This window comes from Carcharhinus amblyrhynchos, chromosome 8 (assembly GCF_965287045.1).
Source record: "Carcharhinus amblyrhynchos chromosome 8, sCarAmb.v2.hapA, whole genome shotgun sequence".
In the NCBI taxonomy this organism is placed as follows: Eukaryota; Metazoa; Chordata; class Chondrichthyes; order Carcharhiniformes; family Carcharhinidae; genus Carcharhinus; species Carcharhinus amblyrhynchos.
The window spans coordinates 59,572,255-59,594,115 of NC_137331.1; the positions used below are offsets into that span (position 1 = coordinate 59,572,255).

The 21,861-nt window shown below is 41.1% G+C and overlaps 1 protein-coding gene across 4 annotated transcripts in view; it reads right to left on the bottom strand.

Moving 5' to 3' along the window:
* adhfe1 (alcohol dehydrogenase iron containing 1) overlaps positions 1 to 21,861 on the bottom strand; it is a 51,123-nt gene that overhangs the window by 25,469 nt on the left and 3,793 nt on the right. For all 4 annotated transcript variants that reach the window (XR_013887724.1, XM_080194143.1, XM_080194142.1 and 1 more), the window contains exons 2-8: positions 20,632 to 20,669; positions 19,048 to 19,091; positions 17,944 to 17,997; positions 11,826 to 11,980; positions 5,268 to 5,464; positions 2,641 to 2,718; positions 208 to 313 (exon numbers count right to left, since the gene is read on the bottom strand). Coding sequence is in view for 3 of the 4 variants with exons in the window: in XM_080194143.1 (XP_080050269.1) it covers positions 208 to 313; positions 2,641 to 2,718; positions 5,268 to 5,464; positions 11,826 to 11,980; positions 17,944 to 17,997; positions 19,048 to 19,091; positions 20,632 to 20,669 (672 nt within the window). In the remaining variant the exon portion in view is untranslated. The remainder of the gene's footprint in view (positions 1 to 207; positions 314 to 2,640; positions 2,719 to 5,267; positions 5,465 to 11,825; positions 11,981 to 17,943; positions 17,998 to 19,047; positions 19,092 to 20,631; positions 20,670 to 21,861) is intronic.

The window sequence follows — 21,861 nt, forward strand, 5'->3', positions numbered from 1 at the left end:
AAATTTCAACAAGGAATGTTATTCTTTCTATTATTTAAACCTTTGTAACAGTGGCTGACTATTTCGTCAAAGCTGCTACTGTTGTAAATCTGCAAGGGTAAGATGGAAACAAGATTTCCAGCACATCTCTCCCAAAGGTGTGCTGACAGAGAGGGGGCAGCTTGTAAAAAATGAGACATCAATTTTTAACTTGACAGGTCGACTTACCAAAGTACATCAAATCCACTGTAGGCTGCCACACGTTCAGGCATGTGCAGTGTGTGCAAAGGGTCCACTATTCCAAGGACTGGTTTCAGAACCCTGCTGGCAATGCCTAAAAAGGAACATTGTGCAGAAAGTAACAAAACTAAATTAAAAAAATGGTTCCTTGGTGAAAAAGCTAAAATTATTAATATTGAAATAAAGTAATATGAATCAGGAAAAAATCCAGTAATAGTTGCAGCACCATGATCAAACTCTAAACACAATAACCCTGAAAGTCCATTGGGCCCCGAATTTATATCAGACCACCATCCACTAAGGACATCTTTGTGATCTCTGCTGTACTTTCTGGGTAAGAAGTCTCAGAACACCAGGTTGAAGTCCAACAGGTTTATTTGGTAGCAAACACCACTAGCTTTTGGAACACTGCTCCTTTGTCAGGTGAGTGGGAGTTCTGTTCACAAACAGGGCATATAAAGACACAAACTCAATTTACAGAATAATGATTGGAATGCAAGTCTTTACAGCTAATCAAGTCTTAAAGGTACAGACAATGTGAGTGGAGAGAGCGTTAAACACAGGTTAAAGAGATGTGTAATGTCTCCAGACAGGACAGTTAGTGAGATCACCAGGCAAGACTGTTCTCTTCCTGCTGGGGAACATTTCAGTGGTCACAGACATTCGGCCTCTGATCTTCGGGTAAGTGCTCTCCAAGGTGGCCTTCATGACACAAAACAGTGCAGAGTCGCTCAGCAGAGACAGATAGCCAAGTTCCACACACATGAGGACGGCCTCAACCAGGATCTTGGGTTCATGTCACAGTATTTGTAACCCCCATGATTTGCCTGGACTTGCAAAATCTCACTAACTGTCCTGTCTGGAGACAATACGCATCTCTTTAACCTGTGTTTAATGCTCTCTCCACTCACATTGTCTGTACCTTTAAGACTTGATTAGCTGTAAAGACTCGCATTCTAATCATTACTCTGTAAATTGAGTTTGTGTCTTTATATGCCCTGTTTGTGAACAGAATCCCCACTCACCTGACGAAGGAACAGTGCTCCGAAAGCTAGTGGTGTTTGCTACCAAATAAACCTGTTGGACTTCAACCTGGTGTTCTGAGACTTCTTACTGTGTTTACCCCCAGTCCAACGCCACCATCTCTACATCATGAGTACTTTCTGGGCACAGGGATCTCATGACCCAACCTTTGGTGCACACCTTTACAATGAGGGCTGCTTTTAGGGGACCTGCCACTGTGAAATGAGAAAGTCTGATGGAAGGGTCGATGGTGGGACTTTATCGAAGCCTCTAAGAGGTGACAGAAAAAAACTCTGAAAGGAGGTTGATTTCCAGCATAACTGGGTCCTGGACTAGTTTCTGGCCTTTTTGGCTAGCAGGGTAGGTGACAGGAAAACCAGTGGATGTAGCATATTTGAATTGCAGTGTATATCTGAGAGGTTATTGCACAAAATTTGGGCTTATGTCATTTGGGGTAATGTATTGGCATGGATTAAGTTTTCATTCATGAACAGAAAATCAAGGGTAGGAATAAATGAGTTACTTTTGGGATGGCAGCGTGTAACCAGTGGAGTGCCACAAGGATTGGTGCTTGGAACCCACCTGTTTACACTCTATACCATTTCCTTAGCTGAGGGAACTAAGCATAATCACGAGGCATCAAAGCTAAAAATTCTGGCAGTTAGCATATGTGCAAGTGTCCAAATTAGATAACATTAAAAAAAATTACAATACTTTGTTAAATCTTTTATTAAAATAAAATCAATCCAATTTATTTAAAGATTTCAGGAAGCTGAACAGATCTTAATATGTGAATTCACATAAATATGTAGTGAAGGCTATGCTTTACAATTTAACATACATCCTTAAATTTCTGATCACGCATGCGAACATCCAAAGATGTAATGAAATGATACTAGTCTGAAACTGGTAACTATGGAATGAATTTGCAGCCAGCAAAATTGAATATATAAATGTCAATATCAATTCTTCCCTTCTCTCCGATCATCACAGATGTATTCATTTCATTCTTTAGCACATTTTTCAAGCACATCATAGGCTGAACATCCTCCAGCTTTTCCTGTTGAAGAGCTTACAATGTTTGACCCTATCATGTTTACTGATGACACAAAGCTAAGAAGAAACATAAGCTGTGAAGAGGATATAATAAAGCTGCAATGAATGGAAAATAGACAGGTTAAGTGAGTGGCAAGGAGATGAATAGGAGTAGAATGGGGGTGGGGGGAATGTGATTATATTGATAATGTGGGCATGCAGTACTTAGGACTTCTGATGGCTTTTCCAGTGTCCAAAAAGAGATACCATGGATCCAAGTTGTGTTGTAATTATTTAAAGAATTATTACCTTATTAGCATTAGCTTCACTACAATTTGCATTCCCATGGTTACTCATGTTTACCTGTTTTAACTTTCATAACTTCATAGTCAAATATTGCCACACCTGTGGTCTCACTTCCAGTGCCAGCTGTAGTGGGGACTGGGAAAAATAACAAAATGTGATTAGTTAAGAATTGTATTTTTGGTTTTCCATATATCTCAATTTCAAGATTAAATTCTGATATTACACCACTCCGCTGGTTGAAAGAGGTCCTGAGGCCATTAAAGGCATTGTAGAAATGCAAATCTTCCTTTTTTCCTTTAATGATTAAATAACATCTTATATAAAATATTATTTTGTCTGACACAATAAGTTCAATTTTGTAATATTTAAGCCCCAATATTACCACGAAGATGTGTTATGTGTAAGCAGAAGCAGGTGTGGGGAAGGGTCAGATGAGTTATAGATGGGAAACCTGGTAGGTTATAACTACAAGACATATTTTACTTTTTAAAATTAAATAATTTAAATATAAATAAATGTATTTAAATTTTAATGCCAGGTGGGAAAGCACACGGCGAAGGAGCAGGCAGGGAGAGGCTGATGTTGTGAGTCTAGTGGAGAACAGGCAGACATCCTGGTGGGGAAGGTTGCATTCAGGGCAAGATGGAGAAGCAGGGCCTGATTTTGGGGTGGGGGAGTGTGGAAAAGATAGCAGTCAGTGGATGGGCAGACGTTGGTCGATGGAGTGAGCAGATGGTAGTTGCAGGCCTGTTGCAGTTGAGGGAGAAAAGGAAAGGTGTTGGAGGGAAGGTGGTGGTGACGAGGGGTGTCTGGTCACAGTGGGTAGGGAACATTCAGATTATGGGTTGGAGAGGATGTGAGATTTATTGCCTGTTCTCATGTGCACATGTCCTAGGCCTGCTGCAATGTTTCAGTGAAACTGAACACCAATTGGAGGAACAGCATCTCATCTTTGGATTAGGCACTTTACAGCCCATTGGACTCAAAATTTAATTCGACACCTTCAGACTGTGAACTCTCTCCTCCATTATGACCTTTTTTAAAAATCCTAAATATTTTTTATCAAAATAAAACCATCCCCACCTCTCTCTCTCTTTGGGCCATCTATCACTTGTTCTTAAGTTTTGCTTTCACAGAGCTCTTCTTTGTTCTGTCATTAACACATGCTACTATCTTGCCTTAACGTAACAAGCAGCACCTTCTTTAGTCTTTAACGCTATCATTAATACTTCTTTATGCCTTTTGCCCAAAATATTTTTGAACAATCTCTTCTTGCTCACAACTATCCCTGAACTTCTACTTGTTTCACCTGCTCCACCCCCGCTATAACAATATAATATCCATCACTTCCCCCCTCTTTAACTCTGTAAAAAGGTCATACAAACTTGAAATATTAACTTTGTTTCTCCCACCACAGATGCTGTAAAGAATTTCCATGCTTTCAATGGATATTTGAGCACATAATCTAGGCTGACATAGCAATGCTATACTGAGAGAGTGCTGCATTGTTGGAAGGGCAATCTTTTTAATGAGACATTAAATCAAGGTGCTGTCTGCCCCCTCAAGAGGATGTAAAACATCTCATGGTACAATTTTGATGAAGAGCTTAGTTAGGAGATCAGTTTTTGTGGTCAATTTTTATCCCTCAACTAACACCACAAAAAACTGATTGTTTGGTCATTATCACTTTTGTGGAAGTTTGCTTAGGACAAATTGGTGCAGCTTTTCCAACATTACGATAGTAGCTATACTTCAGAAGTATTTAACTGGTTGTAAAGCACTTTGAGACATCCTAAAATCATGAAGAATATTATGTATAAGCAAATCTTCCTTTTTTTCCTTTAACTACTGACATTAAGGAGATAAATCTAACCTTGACAAGTTTGACTCCAGGCCAAGTTTAAAAATTTGAAACAGGAACCAAATTTACCCACTTCTGGATTTAATAAAAAACAAAATACTCTGATGAAGGGTCATCTAGACTCAAAACATTGGCTCTATTCTTTCCCCAAAAATGCTGTCAGACCTGCTGAGATTTTCTAGCATTTTCTGTTTTTGTTCTGGATTTAATAATTCCAACTTCTGCCTCCAGTTGTGGGAAAACAAACACGGGTAACAAATTTCTAATAGTCAAGATAATTATTTTAAATTGTTAAAGGTGAACTCCCATGTATCATACCAGTAGGCCTTTAGTGCTGTGGAGTGTGGCATAGTAAAGGATGGTTAAGTGAAAATAGTTCAAAATCTCCTTCCTACAGCCATCAATCCACAATTTGAATGGTTTTAGATGTGCAGCTTGACGAAGGTTTCGAGGGGGCTATAAATTGGTGATTAAGAAGCTTTCAAATACATAATAAAAATAGACTGCATACTTTAATATATCAACAGTATAGGCTGGTACATTTATAACAGGATCATACATTTGTATTTGCAGATGAATCAGGTGTTTCTATAATGGTTTAAATATTCCCAAATGTTTAAATTAATATCCCTATTTTAAAATATTTGTATGCGATACAGTATTCCTGGCAATTCTCTGCCATCAACATTTTTCACTTACACTGATCTATTTCCAAACACAAAAGCCATTTGCAGTTTGTGATCACAATTCTTATGCCATACAGAAAACTGCTAATGGTACAATTCATGCCAACTCCATTTTTAATACATTTGCCTGGACCCACCTGCTATCAAAGGACAGAGACTAACAGTGATAGGTTTTCCTTTCCCTATTGGTGCATTGACATAGTCCAAGAACTCAGCATCAGGACTGCAGGCGTACAGGTTCGCCACTTTGCACGTGTCCATCACAGATCCACCTCCAACAGCTACATAGGCATCAAACTGTCCTTGCTGAGCAAACATAATTGCTTCATCGAAACTAGTGACATTCCAAAAAATACAGAATGACCAACTCAAAATAAAACAGCACGACAGAATAATACATTTTGAAAGATTAAACCGATGAGACATCTTTAATTGTTTAAAAATGGAGAGTTATGGGTAAGTGCTGATGGAGGCTGTAATGAGCTTTAGAGATCAGAAAGCATCCAGATTTAATTCCTAATCTCTGCTGAATTAGCTGAACCCAACAGGAGACATCAATCGGCCTCATTTTTATTCACTGAACTAATTTCCTTTGGAGACCTTCCCTCCACAGCCTCCAACCTCTTAGACCTTATCAGAAGTCTCACAACACCAGGTTAAAACCCAGAAGGTTTATTTGGTAGCACAAGCTTTTGGAGCGCTGCCCCTTCATCAGATGTGCTGCCCCTTCACCTTCATCTGATGAAGTGACAGTGCTCCAAAAGCTCGCGCTACTAAATAAACCTGTTAGACTTTAACATGGTGCTGTGTGACTTCTTATTGTGCTTACCCCAGTCCAACACCGCATCTCCATCTCATAGACCCTAACCTCGAACAGCCCACTTCTACATTGGTCCTAAAGTCCACAGGATCTCCCCAGTAGACCCATCATTTCAGCCTGTTCCTGCCCCACTGAACAGATTTCTTCCTATTTTGTATCTACGAGGGCGAATCTCCTGGCCCACTGCGCTGACCGAAAATCTCAAGTGGAGGCCATGTAGCGGGCTTCCTGCCGGCTGCCACGGTCCCTATGCATCTCCGACTGCTGGATTTCTGGCGTTATCAGCTCTGCACCAGAAATTGATGCAAAGCTGCATAAATTATTTAAGTGTTGCTTTTAATCTAATTAGCAAGTCTAGGACTGAAGTCTGCTAGCCTCTCCCCACTGTCAGGGGTTTTTCAATCCAGCAGGGTTTATAACAACATCCCACTAGTGGGGAGCTGGCGGCTTGAGCCCACTGAAGTGAAGGGGGTCCACCTAGCACCCCCAGGAGGTTGGGACAAAGGGGAGTGCCCCCTAGGCACTGCCACTTTGGCAGTACCAGTCTGGCCCCCTGCGCTGTCCAATGGGTAAAGTGGCAATGCCCTGGGGCCACCTCAGCACTGCCCACCAGTAATCGAGCAATACCACGGGGCAGGGCCAGGGGCGGGGCTCCAGGGGAGACTGGTGGGGGTCCCGCTGCCACTTTGCATTCAACAGTGACAGAAAAAGGGAGGCCAGTGATCGCGGCTGTCCATCAGGACGAGGTGGGTGTCGGCTAGCCTGGAAAGTGGAAGGGTCAGGGCTGCGGATGAGGTGGGAAAAGCGGGAGATCAGGTCTACCAGGGGGAGGGTGAGAATTGAGGTGGGCTCGGAGGTGAGGAGTTGGGGCTGGCCTGGATATGTCCGGGAGGTCTGCGATCGGGGTCGGGGTGAGGGGTCACATGACCAGTGATGCAGGGTCGTGGGATTGGCCAGTGATCGAGAGGCCAGCAGTGAGGGGTTACTGCATATGTCCAATCTTGGCACTGACAGATCAGTGCATACACGGTGGCCCGCTTAGTGCTATGCTGCCAGCCTCTCCAGCGGGAATAGGTCCCACCTACAGATTTTCATCATGATTCATACCAGAGCACTCTGTGATTCACGAGGTGTGGAGATTCATTTTGAAAATCCCAGGGAATAAACCAGTGGGATTTACTCAAGTTTTTATACGAATTTGACACTTGGAATTTTTTTGGGAAAATCCCACCCTACTCCTTCTCCTACTCAATCCCTTCCCACCCGTCTCCGTGACTCTTCTAGTGCTTTACATTGCTAACAGTTCCTGGTGCCAGCTTTTCACTTTGGATATTCAGTCTCTCCACACCTCCATTCCTCAATTCCATGGACTCAGAGCTCTCTGCTTCTTCATCGAAAGGAGGCCCAACTTGTGCCATTCACCGCCAGCCTCCTCTGCCTAGTTGAACATGTTTCTCCTTCAACCCTATCCGCTTTCTTCCAATAAAAGGTGTTGTTATTGCTACCCACATGGCTCTCATACTTGCCAGTTTGTGAAACATTGCTTCCTTCAGTCTACTCAGGCCCTGTCCCTCATCTCCTTTTCTGATATATTGATGACTGTATCGGTGTCATTTCCTACTCTCACCCTGAACTGGAAAATGTTTATCAAATTTACATCCCCTCTCACCTTCACCTGATCCAGTTCTGATTCTTCCCATCCTTAACTTCTCTGTCTCCACTTCTGGGGATAGGCTATCGACAGATATTCAATATTAGCTCACAGGATTCCACAGCTACTTTCACTACACTTCCTTACACACCCCTTCCTGTAAGAACTTTACTCCATTTGACATCTCCATTACATCTATTCTGATGATTAACCATCAATACCAGTCCTTCCAATATGTCTTCCTTCTCCATGAACCAAGGATTTCCCCACTGTGGTTCACCTCACTGTGGTTCTTTTTTTCTGCACTTCTGCTCTCACCCTCCCTTCCAAAAGCATGATGGGGTAACTCTTGTCATAATTTTCCAATCCATCAGCTTCCCTATTCAATGGATCATACTTTGCCATTTCCATCACCTCCAGTATGATGATTCTATAAGACATCTTTTCCCCTTTCTTCCCCTTTCAGCACACCAAAGGAACTCTTTTCTCTCAGTGACACCCTGCTCCAGTCAAGACTCTGGGTATTATTAATAGGCCTATTCAATATAGAATGGGAGCCCATCTTCTAGGCTTCAGATTAAAGGAGAGGTCACCTATAGGTTGAGGCACCATTGAAGGCAGGGAAGTTCATTTTAAAGAGCCACCTTCAGTCAGGTAGGTCTGTTGATGGCAGGGGAGGAGCATTTGCAAGCAGCAGTGCTAAAGCCATAGTGGGGGGGCATTACTCCTGGATGGTCTCTCAATGGACCATAAATCAGCCATTAATGAAGGTCCCCCATCGCCCCCACACCCCAAGGAACTGCTGTGGGGCCACCAGTGTTTATCTGCCAATCTTCTTACATGATGACGGGTCCATCCAATGTGGGTAAGATGTCTCTGGGAGATGAGATGTAGCCTTAATTGTGCCAATAATTGGCTCAATTTGCCATCTGGTAGGAGGCTGTGCCATTGAGGTTCCCGCTTCTGACAATATGCAACAGGAGGATGGCAAGCTCCCCTCCCAATGCCTTCTGCCACCACATTGCCAGGCCTCCATCCTCCTAGGCTATCTCCAAAGCACTGGGAAAATTCAGCCCATCATTTCTAAATTCATCCCCCGGTATCATGTCCATCTGCTCTGCTTCTGAGTCAGTACTGAATTGAAGTCATTTCTTAACATTTCAGTCATTTCACTATTACTTTCTGAGATTTTATCCCATTTGAGGGGGTGAAAAGAAACTTGAACAGCAAGCTGGACAAAGGAGTGGGCAGGATTAACCATAGGTAGTCATGTGCTACAATATATATATGCCTTAGTAGTGACTGGACAATGTAGTATATGATGATAAAAGTGCAATTGATATAAATATGCACACTTTCATGTTTAAGGGGAATGTTTAAAAATTCAGCTTTGTGAAACGAACAGTTGGTATATCTGGAGGGAACACAGCTCAGATTTTAGGAGGGCAGGATAATTACTTATTTTAACTTTACTAGATTGGTCTGTAGCAGAGAGAAAAACACTTTGCAGAAAGTAGGGAGTTGTAGCAGAAACCTGGTTGAAGTTAGAAGGATTTTGCAGTCTTTTTGACCTTTACTTCTCTCTAAAATAAGTATGCCTGGATTTGCTAACTACATTTATTTAAAAGTAATTTGATTTATGCATGAATGGGACTTATTTGGAACTGTAACAGTCATAAAGTAAAAAGTAAAGTTGCTTCCTTATATTTTTAATTAGTGTTCAACTGTTAATGGTTAAGCTGTTTCATTTGTTGGAGTTATATTTAAACTGAGTTATTAAATAAAGTTTATTTTACCGTAAAATATCCATACTTTGTCAGTGGAGTCTCTCCTGGAACCTAACATCCTATCCTTACATTTATTCCAAAATACAAAAATTGTTGAGCTCTATTCTGGCTTCAGAATGTAACTTGGGGTTCTGGTCTGGGACTCTAACAAGTATTAACAGTGATTGCAAAATATAATCACGTGTACTCACTTGGAATGTAATGAAGTAATCTCGTCTTGTAGACACAATTGGACTGAGAAAACAGAGCACCACTGTGTAATTTGCTAATTGGTGAAAATTAAAATGATCACTATCTATAAATCAGTATAAAACTAGTGTTTTGTAATTCTTCAGGGAGCTTGAACTCTATCTTGTATGGGCCTTGCAGCTGCCTGAATAAACAGTGATCACAAAGAACCTGAGTCTTGCTTGGTCTCTGTGGATTGGGAGAAATCTTTCCCTTCACTGTCCACCCTTATTCCCATCCCAACTTTCAAACTTTTTTGCTTACATACCTGTAGAATCTATAACTACCTTGTCTTATGCTCCATAATTTACTTTCATAGCTTCTCTTTACCTACTTAATTGTTTGACTTTTCTCCTAATCTCTTGGTACTCTCTCTGTCCTTATTTTCCTTGCTATCTATGGACATAGTTTATGTTTGTTTCCTTGTTCATTTTTTTCTTATGTCATTTTTCATCCACAGTGCCTCAATTCTGTTTAGATTATTTCTGTTTTTAGTGGAATATGTTTATATTTCCTGGGCTTGTTGTTTTACACAGTGTTAACTATTTTCCTTTGTTTTTCTGCATTATTGCTTGCCAATATTGTTATCTATTTTATTTTCTCAGGTTTTATTCTCAGGCTTTTCTCCAATCTACGACTTTGGTCTTTGTCGTGCTTATATCAATCTCATTACTTATTAGATGGTAGTCACTATGGCCCAAATTCTTACTTCTCTTGTCTTATTTGCTCCGGTTCATTCTCCATTACTAAATCCAGTGGTGAATCTTCTATTGCTGGGCTTCTTGTATACCAGCTTAGTAAGAAGTCTTGTACAATTTTAGGAACTCCACTTCCTTGGCCCCTTCAACTACAGGTCAATTAATATTGGAGTAGTCAGAATCTCACATGAATATTATTCCACACGTTTGGTCCTTTATTATCTTCCATCTACATTAACTACAGCTGCCCCATCTTTCCTCTATTTTCTCTATATTTCTCTTATATTTTCTAAATATGTAATAACCCCTAACGTTTAATTCTGACTTTTGATTTTTCTGTAGCCATGTCTCAGTAATCCCAGCTGTACCTGGTTCCTTGCAGTGTATTATTGCCTCCAGCTTTCCTGTTTTAATATGGACACTGGGTTCATTGCTGCTTAGGTAGTTTCACGGTGGCACAGTGGTTAGCACTGTTGCCTCACAGCGCTAGGGACCCGGGTTCAATTCTGGCCTCAGTTCACTGTCTGTGTGGAATTTGCACATCCTCCCCCTGTCTGCATGGGTTTTGTCCGGTTTCCTCTCACAGATATCTGGGTTAAGTTGATCAGTCATGCTAAACTGACCCTGGTATTAGGGGGATTAGCAGATAAGATTGTGGTTGTTGCAGACTTGATGGACCGAATGGCCTCCTTCTCCACCGTAGGGATTCTATGATTTGATTCACTTTTGATAACAATTCCTCACTTTACTTTAAATCATCTTTTTACTTCCTGTTCCATAATGCTTCCTAAACTTCGTCTGCTTTAAGCTCCCCTTTCCTGTTTCATTTATATTTTGGCTTGTTTTACTCCTTGTCGATCCATGCCATCATCTTACTAGTCTAAAGCTTTTGCCATCTCCCTATGTATCCTTTCTGCTAGGACACTGGTCCCATTCAGTTCACTGGTAACAGAAATGGAGAGGCAGGAATGGCAGCTTTGTCACTGTTGGCATAAGTAAGTCACTGGAGGTGGATTCAAATGTTATTAGGCCCTTTGTTGGAGCTCACTGTCGCCTGCACACAATGAGCCAAAGAGGCTGCAGTGTCACGGGTGGACACAAAGGAAATCTGCTGAGGACATGGGCCCGTTTTAAAGCAACAGGCAGGAAGGAGAAGCTAGATGTGACCAAGGAAGTGGTGCAATGAGATAAATCCTCGTCAAGATTGTGAAGCATCAGCCTTGCTGCCCAAATTGTTGTTATTCTCCATTGCCTAGAGAAGAATCCAAACCATCACACAAGCCATTTAATAGAGAGATATCTGTATGATGTAGTCTCTGGTGACATGTGACAAGACAACCTGTTCTAAAAGTGTAAAGTGGGAGCACACTTTTTAAAAAAGTATTCATTTTAAGTATTTTTTTCACTGACAGATTGTTAATAATGTAATAGCAAGATTAAGGGCACAACCAATAATAACATCATTAAGGCCTTGCCCCTTAAAATTGCTCTCCCAACGAGGTACTGCTTACCTTCCATCTGTTGGTTCCACTCTGACCTTGTCAAACACTTTAAAGCTTACTCCATTCTTAACCAATGAATCCAGGACAGCTTTAACAGGCGGGAGCTTGGCTAGGTTTTTGTCAGTCATCACACAAACATTTCTGGCTCCAATATTCTGAAGATCCTATAGAAATCAAAAGCTACATTTTTTAATTTGAAAAACATGCAAAAAACAACCAACCAATTAGTTATGAACAGCTCAAGCATTTGCCAAGGTCCAACTGTGTACTTATTCCATTGATAGAAAAATAGGAATTGCTTGTTGTAAAAAGACCTCCAAGTTCACCTTCTACCATCCTGGCAGTCACAGGATTTGGCTTCTTTTATTTATCATATGTTGCTCAGAATGATTGTGCCAATGTGCTTAATGAATGGCAGGCTGACAAATCAATGTTGATGTTCTTGCTTGAACGAGGACTCACTTATGAACTTATGACGTTGTGCTCAATGTTCAAATGAAGATGTCTTCAGAGGTGGGGAAGGTGGGGAATAGCATAGGTAAAACCTGGGAGGTTAACCCAACAGGTCCGCAGTGTCAATTCAACTGTAATAATTAACTTTGACTTCTGTGTTTTGTGTCTCGAAGCTGCAGTTGTGAAGTATGCCCGCATGATGCATCCTCAGTGTACTTAAAGGATAATGCACAAATAGACATTGGATGTGTTCAGGATGGATGGTGGATATAAAGCATCGACCAGATTTAATGATACATCATTATGATTATTCCTGGGTGCAGGACAGTGCTAGGGAGACATGTTTTTGTTCAGGAATAGGAGGAAGAAATTGCTGAGGAGGTGAGCAGTGGCCGAGTTGTCCCCAGGTCTTGGATGCAGTACAGGATGCTCTGCATCCTGCAGTTTAAAGATTGAACCAGGCCAACAAAAGTGAGTAATTTGTTGATTCAACTATATCCTTTCACTCTGTCTTGATTCTCCATCACATCACTTCCCACCACTTAAATTTACAGCAGCTTCCAGCTGTCATCTTCTATATGATTCAGCACCTCACCTTCATCCAATCAGCACTGCTATTCACCTCAACTCTCACACGATGTGATGCATCTGCCTCATAATCTCCCTCATCGTGTGCATTGCATCCACTGGGTGACCTTCACTCACTCACAAATCTGTTCTTTCACCTTGCAGAAGAGGGTGCAAAATGCAAGAGAAAGGAAGAGGTTTGGAGGTTGGCCACCACAAGAAGTCCAGCTTATAGATGCAGAGGAACAGAACCTGGAGATAAGTGGCAGAGCTGCTCCTCTTTCAGCCACAGGAAGCTTGCAGATAACTGGTGACTGAATACAAATGTCTCAGATATACACCTACTGAGTATGATGATCGTCAAGATTATGAATCTGCCACGACTAAATCATGTCCCTTTCTTTCGTCTTCCAGAGCCTTCACATTCAGTGCAGGACATCCATGTAGATGAATCCTCAGAGAATCCCATTCCTTCTAAGAGTGCAACATTACACAATATACAGTGCAGATAGTCATACTTCAGTGGTTTCACTTCGAAGCTTCATGAGGTTTTCACTGAGTGATTTATGCTTTACAAGTGAGCAGCAGCAGATATTGGCAACAAGGACAACTGTGGAGTGTCTATGGCAGGAGCTCTGCTCAGCAGGACACTGACGCTAAACCCTAGGGACTATTGTTGAGAAGGTGAATGCGAGAGGTGCACAAGAAGCTTAGACTGATACTGACCCTGATACTGATCAACATGCCATAAACTCTCCCCACTAAAGTGGGGAGTTGGGGGAATGAATTTGATTTCTAATGGATTGGTGACACATGGAATTGTGAGTTTGTTTGCCATGGAGAGAGTGGCTACCTCTATGGAGTTCAAGCGCAGTTCTCAAATCAATCTCAATCAACCATAGCTGCAGATGTCTGTGTCATAAACAGGATGAGAAATTATATCTGTGGCCTTACAATAATTCACTGGCCTGGGAATAAGTTGCTCTGCCAGCTGATTGGTAGGAGTAATGTAGTGCTGGTCCAGGAGAGGGATGATGGTAAAACAGGACATGGAAGTGGGAAGTCCACTCAAAGTACCCCCACTTCTCATCAGTTGCCCCCTTCCCCCAACCAGTATCCAAACTGCTGCCTCAGCTCTAGATGCTGCTTCTGCCTCTGCACAGGTGCAGTGTTTTTCTCAGAGGCTCCAAAATCAAAGAGTATAACGCAAGAGCATCTAAACATGCAAGGCAGGGATCTGAACTGACTGTCTTTATATCTGCTGAAATCACATGGACGTATTATGTAGAAGTGGTAGGAAGATCAAGTTTCAAGAAAATGTCATTCATCGAGGGTATGCACGTGGGTTAACATTTCAGCATGTGATTTTTCATCAGAACTTATGATGAGAAGTCACAGAGCTGAAACATTGGGCTTTCCTGCACAACCTGCCATGTGTTTCTTGGTGGTAGGTGGCAGCTCACCATTAGCCCATGACAGGATTTCAGATCCTATCGTTATCAATGGGGTTTCCCATTGAATATACCTTCACTGCCAGGACACCCACAGTGGGGGTGCACTATTGGCAGGACCAGATGATTCTATCGGCATGAACGGCCGGAAAGTTCCGGCCATTAACTCTGACCGGAAATCTCAGGTTGTTGCAGGGGATTCTCTGCTCCCCCTGCAGTGAACAGAGATTTGGCTAAGTGCCAAATTCTCCATCCTCGCTTGCAGTGATGCTGGGGTGTGAATGATCAGAGAATTCTGGCCTTTGTTTCTCTCTCCACAAATGCTGCTGACTGTTTGCAGCATTTTCTGTTTTTAATTTCTGATTTCCAGCATCCGCAGTATTCTGCTTTTCTATATATGGGCGATAGAAAAATGTGTTGTTAAATTTCATTTTTTAATAATGGTTTACAGAATTTATACATTAGCTTTAATTTCATGTCTTGCCTATTATTGCATTTGGACTGCTAACTCATCCTTTCACTTGCTTCACATTGTCAATAAATGTTGGGATCCACTGGGTTGATGTGTGGTTAAAAGATTGTAAAGAGAGTGCAATGGGTGAGTGATAGACCTTGTGACACTAGTGTACCTTTAAGAAATGATTTTTTTTTAGATCATGCTCTCTGCAGTTAAACAGCTTTGGTTTTATTCATTGTTGCTCAGCCATCTGTTAGAAGTCCTTTTATTGCTGCTTCAACAGTTTAAATGGAAGTTTGTTTATTTTTACTCTGGGCCTCAGGTACTTTCTGGGATTATTATGACCTTGCATTGTTAGGGGGAAAAATGATTGATGGGTCAGGTGACAGGCGTTCTTTCGTTTTCAGTTTTGAACTAATGTTTTAGTTTAGAAGGTGTTTGGACATCAGACTGAAAAGCAGTGTTTCTTTCTCTCTCCGGTATTGGAAATTCTGTGGTCACCTGGAAGCAAGGCTTCTTGACTTCCTAGAGTGAAAATTCTGATGATGCTGGTTTGCTAGTTAGTACCCAGAGTCTCTCTCTTTCCCTGGTGTTTTGGGAGACTGTTCTAACTTCAAACTTGACTTTGTGTGTTTCAAGAGAATTGCAGCATCCAGCCAAACGACTAAATTCCAGCATCATGTTAGCATTTTAATTTTCTGTGCTAAACCTGTAGCAAGGGTTTTGTTTATGGGATTTGTTTAGTTGGAATGATATTTAGCTGTTAAGGTTTATACAATATCATGGTTTTTCTTTTCTTGTTTGTAATTGGTAAAGGTTATTGCTAATTTTCTTTCAATGTGTTAACTGTATTCTTAAATAAACTTTGTTTGATAAAAATTCCCTAGTGGATCAGTTGAATCATATCTGAAGCGAAATATCTCATACTTACCCACCACATTCAAATTGCAAAACCAGGCAGACATCATAAAACACTTTAGAGTTCCTGACTTGAATTATAACAGCTGGTGGTGGAAACAGACAGCAAGATTTCACTTCTTATGCCTGTGTGTTATTAGGTCAGCCCTGACGGTGATATAAGCAGGAGGTCTTAGTGGTGGGTACTCCATTTTTATTCTCCACCTTCTCTGCGTTCTCTTCAACCAGTGGTGTGTCTTCCTCTATATGCAATACTCTCAGCTCCATAATGTTGTGATGGATGCAGCACACCACTATTATTCCATACATCCTTGCTGGTCAGTATTGAAGGATGCCTCCTGGACTATCAAGACATGTGAAGTGCACCTTCAATATTTTAACACTTTGCTCTGTGAGGCACAGGAAGTCATATGACTCTCACTGTTCCACTCCTGTACTCTACTGCTGGGGTTTCTCACTGGTGTCGTGAGCCAAGAGGATAAAGGGGATATTCCTGGTCTCTCATGGGCCAGTCCGAAATTCTGCTTGCATTTCTGCCAAGTGGCCTGGAATGTTGAATAAAAAAATCTCTTCAAATCTCACCAGAAGGAACTGAGACCCCAGCTGCAATAAGTGACATTTTATTCAGCTACAGCTATGGCAAGCTTACATATCACTCAAACTGTGGTCCAATCTCTCTTTCAATTCATTAGTGGTTTTGCAGTGCCATGGCAACCCAGTCTACTGACCTCCTAATAGAACAGAGATGGAGGAAGAAATTTACAGACACATTAGGGAATTGAGTACAAAGACATGGAATAATAATCACGGGGATTTCAATTACCCTGATATTAATTGGACTGAAGAGGCAATGAGGGAATAGAGTTCCTACAATGTGAACAGGGCTCCTTTCTAATGCAGTATGTCAAAATCTCAACAAGGGAAAATTTTGGATTCAGTAATGAGAATAAACCAGAGCAGATAAGAGAAGTAGGGGCAATAGTGACCATAATATAATATGCGTTACATTGATGAGGTAGGATGACATAAGTATGGTAAAAACCAAGTTTACGAATTGGAGAAAGGCTGATTTTGAGGGATTGAGAAAAGACCTTGGAAAACTAAAATGGGCGACATGCTTAGCAAACAAAGATGCTGAAGTTGGAAACATTTAAAACTATTTAATGGAGGACAGAAAAAATATATTCCATTGAAAGAGAAAAGAAACAAATGACTAGTAGAAAGTTGTGGATAGATAAAGACATAAGGGAATACTGGGAGCTCGGAAGGAGCCATACATTAAACATATAGAGAGCACAGGTGTGCAGGACAAGACAGAATACTAAGGGATTTGGGGAGAAGTGAAAGAAAAACAATTAGGAGAGGAAAGAAGAAGTATTAAGTTAAATTATCAAGGAGCATAAAACAAAATAATAAATTATTTTTACAACTGAATCAACAAAAGAGGGAAGGTTGTGAAAGGAATAGGATCAGTAAGGGAGAAACAGGAAAATACCACAAGTAATGGCCAGGATATAGTAAAAATATTAAAGAATTATTTGGCTTCAGCATTTACTAGAGCAGGTAGACAAAACATTGAATGATGAGAAGGACAAAGAGGTAGGTGCTTTACAACAAAAAAGGATGAATTGAATAAACTAAACAAACTCAAAAAGGACATAGTGTCCTTGGAATCAAACACAATTTCGTAATTTGTGGATTGCACCAAATTAGGGGGATGAATAGTTAATACTGAGGACACTGTAATAAATCACCACAGGGTATGAATAAACCTGCAGAATGAACAAATAATTGTCAAATGAAGTTCAATGCAGGTCAATGTGATACAGTTCAAGGATTGATAGACTAGGTCTCTTTTCTCCTGAAAAAGGTGGCTGAAAGGTAAAGAAATAGAGGTATTTAAATTATGAAAGCATTTGAAAGAGTGAGGATGTTTACTTTTCTAAAGTAAGGCACATCTAGAGGTCAGCATTGTAAGATTGACACCCCCCAAGAAATCCAGTAGGAATTTGAGAAGAAACATTTTTACCCAAATAGTGGCAAGAATGTAGAACTTGCCACCACTAGGAGTCGGTGAAGCAAATAGTACAGATGCGTATAAAGGGAAACTAGTCAATTATTTAAAGCAGCACAGAGATTTAAATGAGGAAAGGTTGAAGGAGACTCAAGTGGAGCATAAACACCAGCAGGGATAGGTTAGGCTGAATGGCCTGTGTCTGTGTCATGTATCCCATGTAAAAAAGAGCTTTTAATTCTGTAATTTCAGAGGTCAAACTCTTACCATACCAACTTCATTTGTCACCCCTTCTCCATATCGAATGTTTGAACAGGCCATCTGAAACAGAACAAACATCCACAGGATTATCAGTCTTGGGGGAAAAAACTGTAAATAATGTTCAGAATTTTCCCTGCATTATGATTGATGAAATAATTAAGTTGTGAAAGATCAGGGGCTGAATTCTCCCAAACAACTTCTCTAAGTGTTGTAACAATGAAAATGTGCGCAATACTCTCTGGCATGCTCTGCATCGCAATCCTCCCACATTCAGTCACTTCTCTGGAGATTTGGGAGTTTTGTGCTGGTACTGGGAGGTTAGGATTAAACAGACCAGTGACCCTGGCTTCAGAGCACTTGGGCACTGTTTCAGAAGGGTGTCCCAATCTCACAGTGCAATGGAAGATCCCTCTCTTCCCCCGGACATCGGGAACCCTCCCCATTGGCGGCATGTTCCCCAATTCCCAAACGTGAGTCACCAGCCTTGGGGCAAAAGGACCCTCCCAAATGGTCCCCCTGTCTGACCCATGACATGCACCCCTGCATCATGACTGCGTCCATGATCCACCGCTGCCCAACTCCTCCCTGTCAGACCTGCTGCATAGCACTCCCTACCAGACCTCTCCAGATAGCTCCCCACCATCATAGCCCTCACTCAGATCCCATCCCTTTGTCACTTCCCAACTGGCAACGCTGGTGTGCCTAACGGCCACTGCCAGAGTGGCTGATGGCCGCTGTCAGGTGAGCACTGCCTGACCATGCCCCTGACCACCCAGGAGCCTCAGTAGCCTCCGAGATTCCCTGCATGACCATTGCGCCAGGTCTCTGCTGTTGGAGACAAGTAGCGATTCTTGCCATTCCCACGCTGCGCCTGAAGGCTAATGAATTCCATGCGCTGTGAGTTAAGCAGGCGATGCATATTTAAATATTACTTTATTTATGTTAATCGCACCATCAGGAAGGGGTCAGGAGACTCACAAACTGTTTTGCTCTGGGTGCAAAATGGATTTTTAGGCCCACACACTATTCTCTAGGACCTGCGCAATCTACTAATTGTGCAGTGAGGTCGGAGAAACTCCCCCCATAACTCATTAAATTAAATATTTGTACCTCAAAAGCATAGTCTGTTTTTCTGGTTGTAACATGTCCTGGAGCTGGAATATAAAAACACCGATATGGAAATACATTCACAGCTTCCAATGATACTGCAGAATAATGAGAACCTCTAGGTTTCAATCCATTTAAGAAGACTGGTCAATTTAATATTCCTGCAGTACAGTAACTCACACTAGCTGACCAGACTGTATAGAATGTTCCTACAGTACAGTAACTCACACTAACTGGCCAGATTGTATAGAATGTTTCTATTGCACAATAACTCACATTAACTGGTCAGACTGTATAGAATGTTCCTACAATACAGTAACTAACTCTAACTGATTTTGATTTGATTTGATTTATTATTGTCACACGTACTAATATACAGTGAAAAGTATTGTTTCTTGCGATATACAGACAAAGCATACATAGGGAAGGAAAGGAGTGATTGCAGAATGTAGTGTTATAGCAATTGCTAGGGTGTCGAGAAAGATCAACTTAATGTGAGGGAGGTCCATTCAAAGGTTTGATGGCAACAGGGTAGAAGCTGTTCTTGAGTCGGTTGATACGTGACCTCAGACTTTCTGTATCTTTTTCCCAACAGAAGGTCAGATGTGCAGATAAAGGTGTAACAAATTTGATGTTTGCCACTTATATTCACTAATAATCAACGATTTTGGAGAGCCATGAGGTGGAGATGCCAGTATTGGATTGGGGTGGGCACAGTAAGAATTCTCACAGCACCAGGTTAAAGTCCAACAGGTTTATTTGGAATCATGAGCTTTCGGAGCACTGCTCCTACATCAGGTGAGTGGAGGTAGGTTCACAAACACGCACATGCCATGCTTGTGAACGTACCTCCACTCACCTGACGAAGGAACAGTGCTCCGAAAGCTTGTGATTCCAAATAAACCTGTTGGACTTTAACTTGGTGTTGTGAGATTTGTTACAGTTTTGGAGAGATTAACCAATTTTAAATCTCTGTGATATCAGATGCTTGCTAAATACATGAGGACATTTTAAATTACAATATAGATCTGCACTTGAATCTGATTCACAAAAATAGGTGCAGGTGAATAACAACAATTGGAGTTTTCACCTAAAAAAAACACACTCCAAAATTTCAGCAGCAGGAAGCAGACAAAAATTGTTGGTACTCTGTTTCCTTTAAAGCTGCAAAATCTATGTCTAAATCCAATTTTATATTTGAAGGTTATTATATTTGTGTTATAATGGGCTGTCAGTTTCACTTTCTACCACCACAGAAAATTGCAAATGATTTTTACCAAAATTTGCAGCAGTTAAAACATCAAACTCCACTTGCAGTTTAATCAGATACACAAAAATTCTTATAACTGTTTATTTCACTTAATGTGGATTCAGTCATTCACTGTACACAGTCATTGTATAATGTTACGCTTTTTACTCATTAGTGGATCCTTAGGCATCTGCCCATGTTGTAAACATGCTATAGTTTTCTTGTTGATTGCTGAAGTACATTTTAACTAGAATTATTTAATCTGAGAAAGGATTATTTACTATCAAGTTGTATTCTTTGTTCAATAATTAACAACATTCTCATAATAAGAGTATTACCTTGTGAGTAAGTGTGAGAATGAGCTGGACACCGACATCTAGACACAAAACAGAAGATATTTAAATCATACTACTTTTTTCTACCTAACATAAAAAACCATTTACAAAAACTGCTGCAGTTAATAATCATTCTTGAATCATCGTCCGATATTTAAAATGTGTCAAATACTTTTCAACATTTGAGTTGCTGTCTTTGGGCTGGATTTTCATGTGGGGCTTGAGAAATGCAAGTCGTCCCATTATCTGACTTTGGAAATCCATGCCCACCATCTCTGCCCATACCCCTCATATCTTCACCTTCCGGAGACATGACAGGCAGAGTTTGGCTTCTCTGAGTCCCAAGACAAGATTGGAAGAATGCAGATGCCTAGGTGGACTGGATAGAAGCTTGCTGCATTTCATGGGGACATAGTTTTCATGCCCGCTAACACTCATCCTTCACACTCTCACCAGCCTGTCTCTCCCCTCCATCACCCACACTCCATGCCACCTCAAATCCCCATGTCACTTCATACTTACCACGCTTCCATGCCAGCCCATTCTCCCTCACACTCTTCAGGTCCCTTCCATGTATCCTATATTCCCACGCCCCTTCCATGCCCCCAACCCAATCTATGTCCCTTCACATCCCTCTATGCTCCTTCATATTCCCCAAAGCCCCCTTCAATGCTTCCCATGTATTCTCCATAGCTGCTCACTCAGTAGCCACGAAGGGCAGACCTCAGGATATCTCTGAAATGGACATTAAAAAAATAAACTTCTAACAATCTAAAGAGCTGTAATATACAATCTATGTTGTAAAAACTCTCATTCATAAAACCACTCAAAAATGGAAATACCCACAAGTGGTTAATCCATTGTAGAAACAAACACTCACCTACTTATCATAGTAAAGAAATATCATCCTTTAATAACCTCTAAAACTGTTGATTAAAATATGAACTACAATAAGTGATTCTGGACCATTTGAAACCCAACCAAATGTTCATAATGGTCTCAGCTGTAATAACAAACCCTAGGAAATGTAAACAATGGAGTCCATTGAAACTGAAAAATCAGATCAGCTTTTTTAAAGCTGCAATTGATGTTTCATTTCAAAGCACAATGCTTGTAGTCAATGGAGTGGAACAGCTGCTTAATTTTTTTAAGTTCAGTACCAGTGTCATTTTTCCAAAACTGAAATTCTCTGGACATTTAAACCACACCTCAAAACATAATACAAAGTTTCCC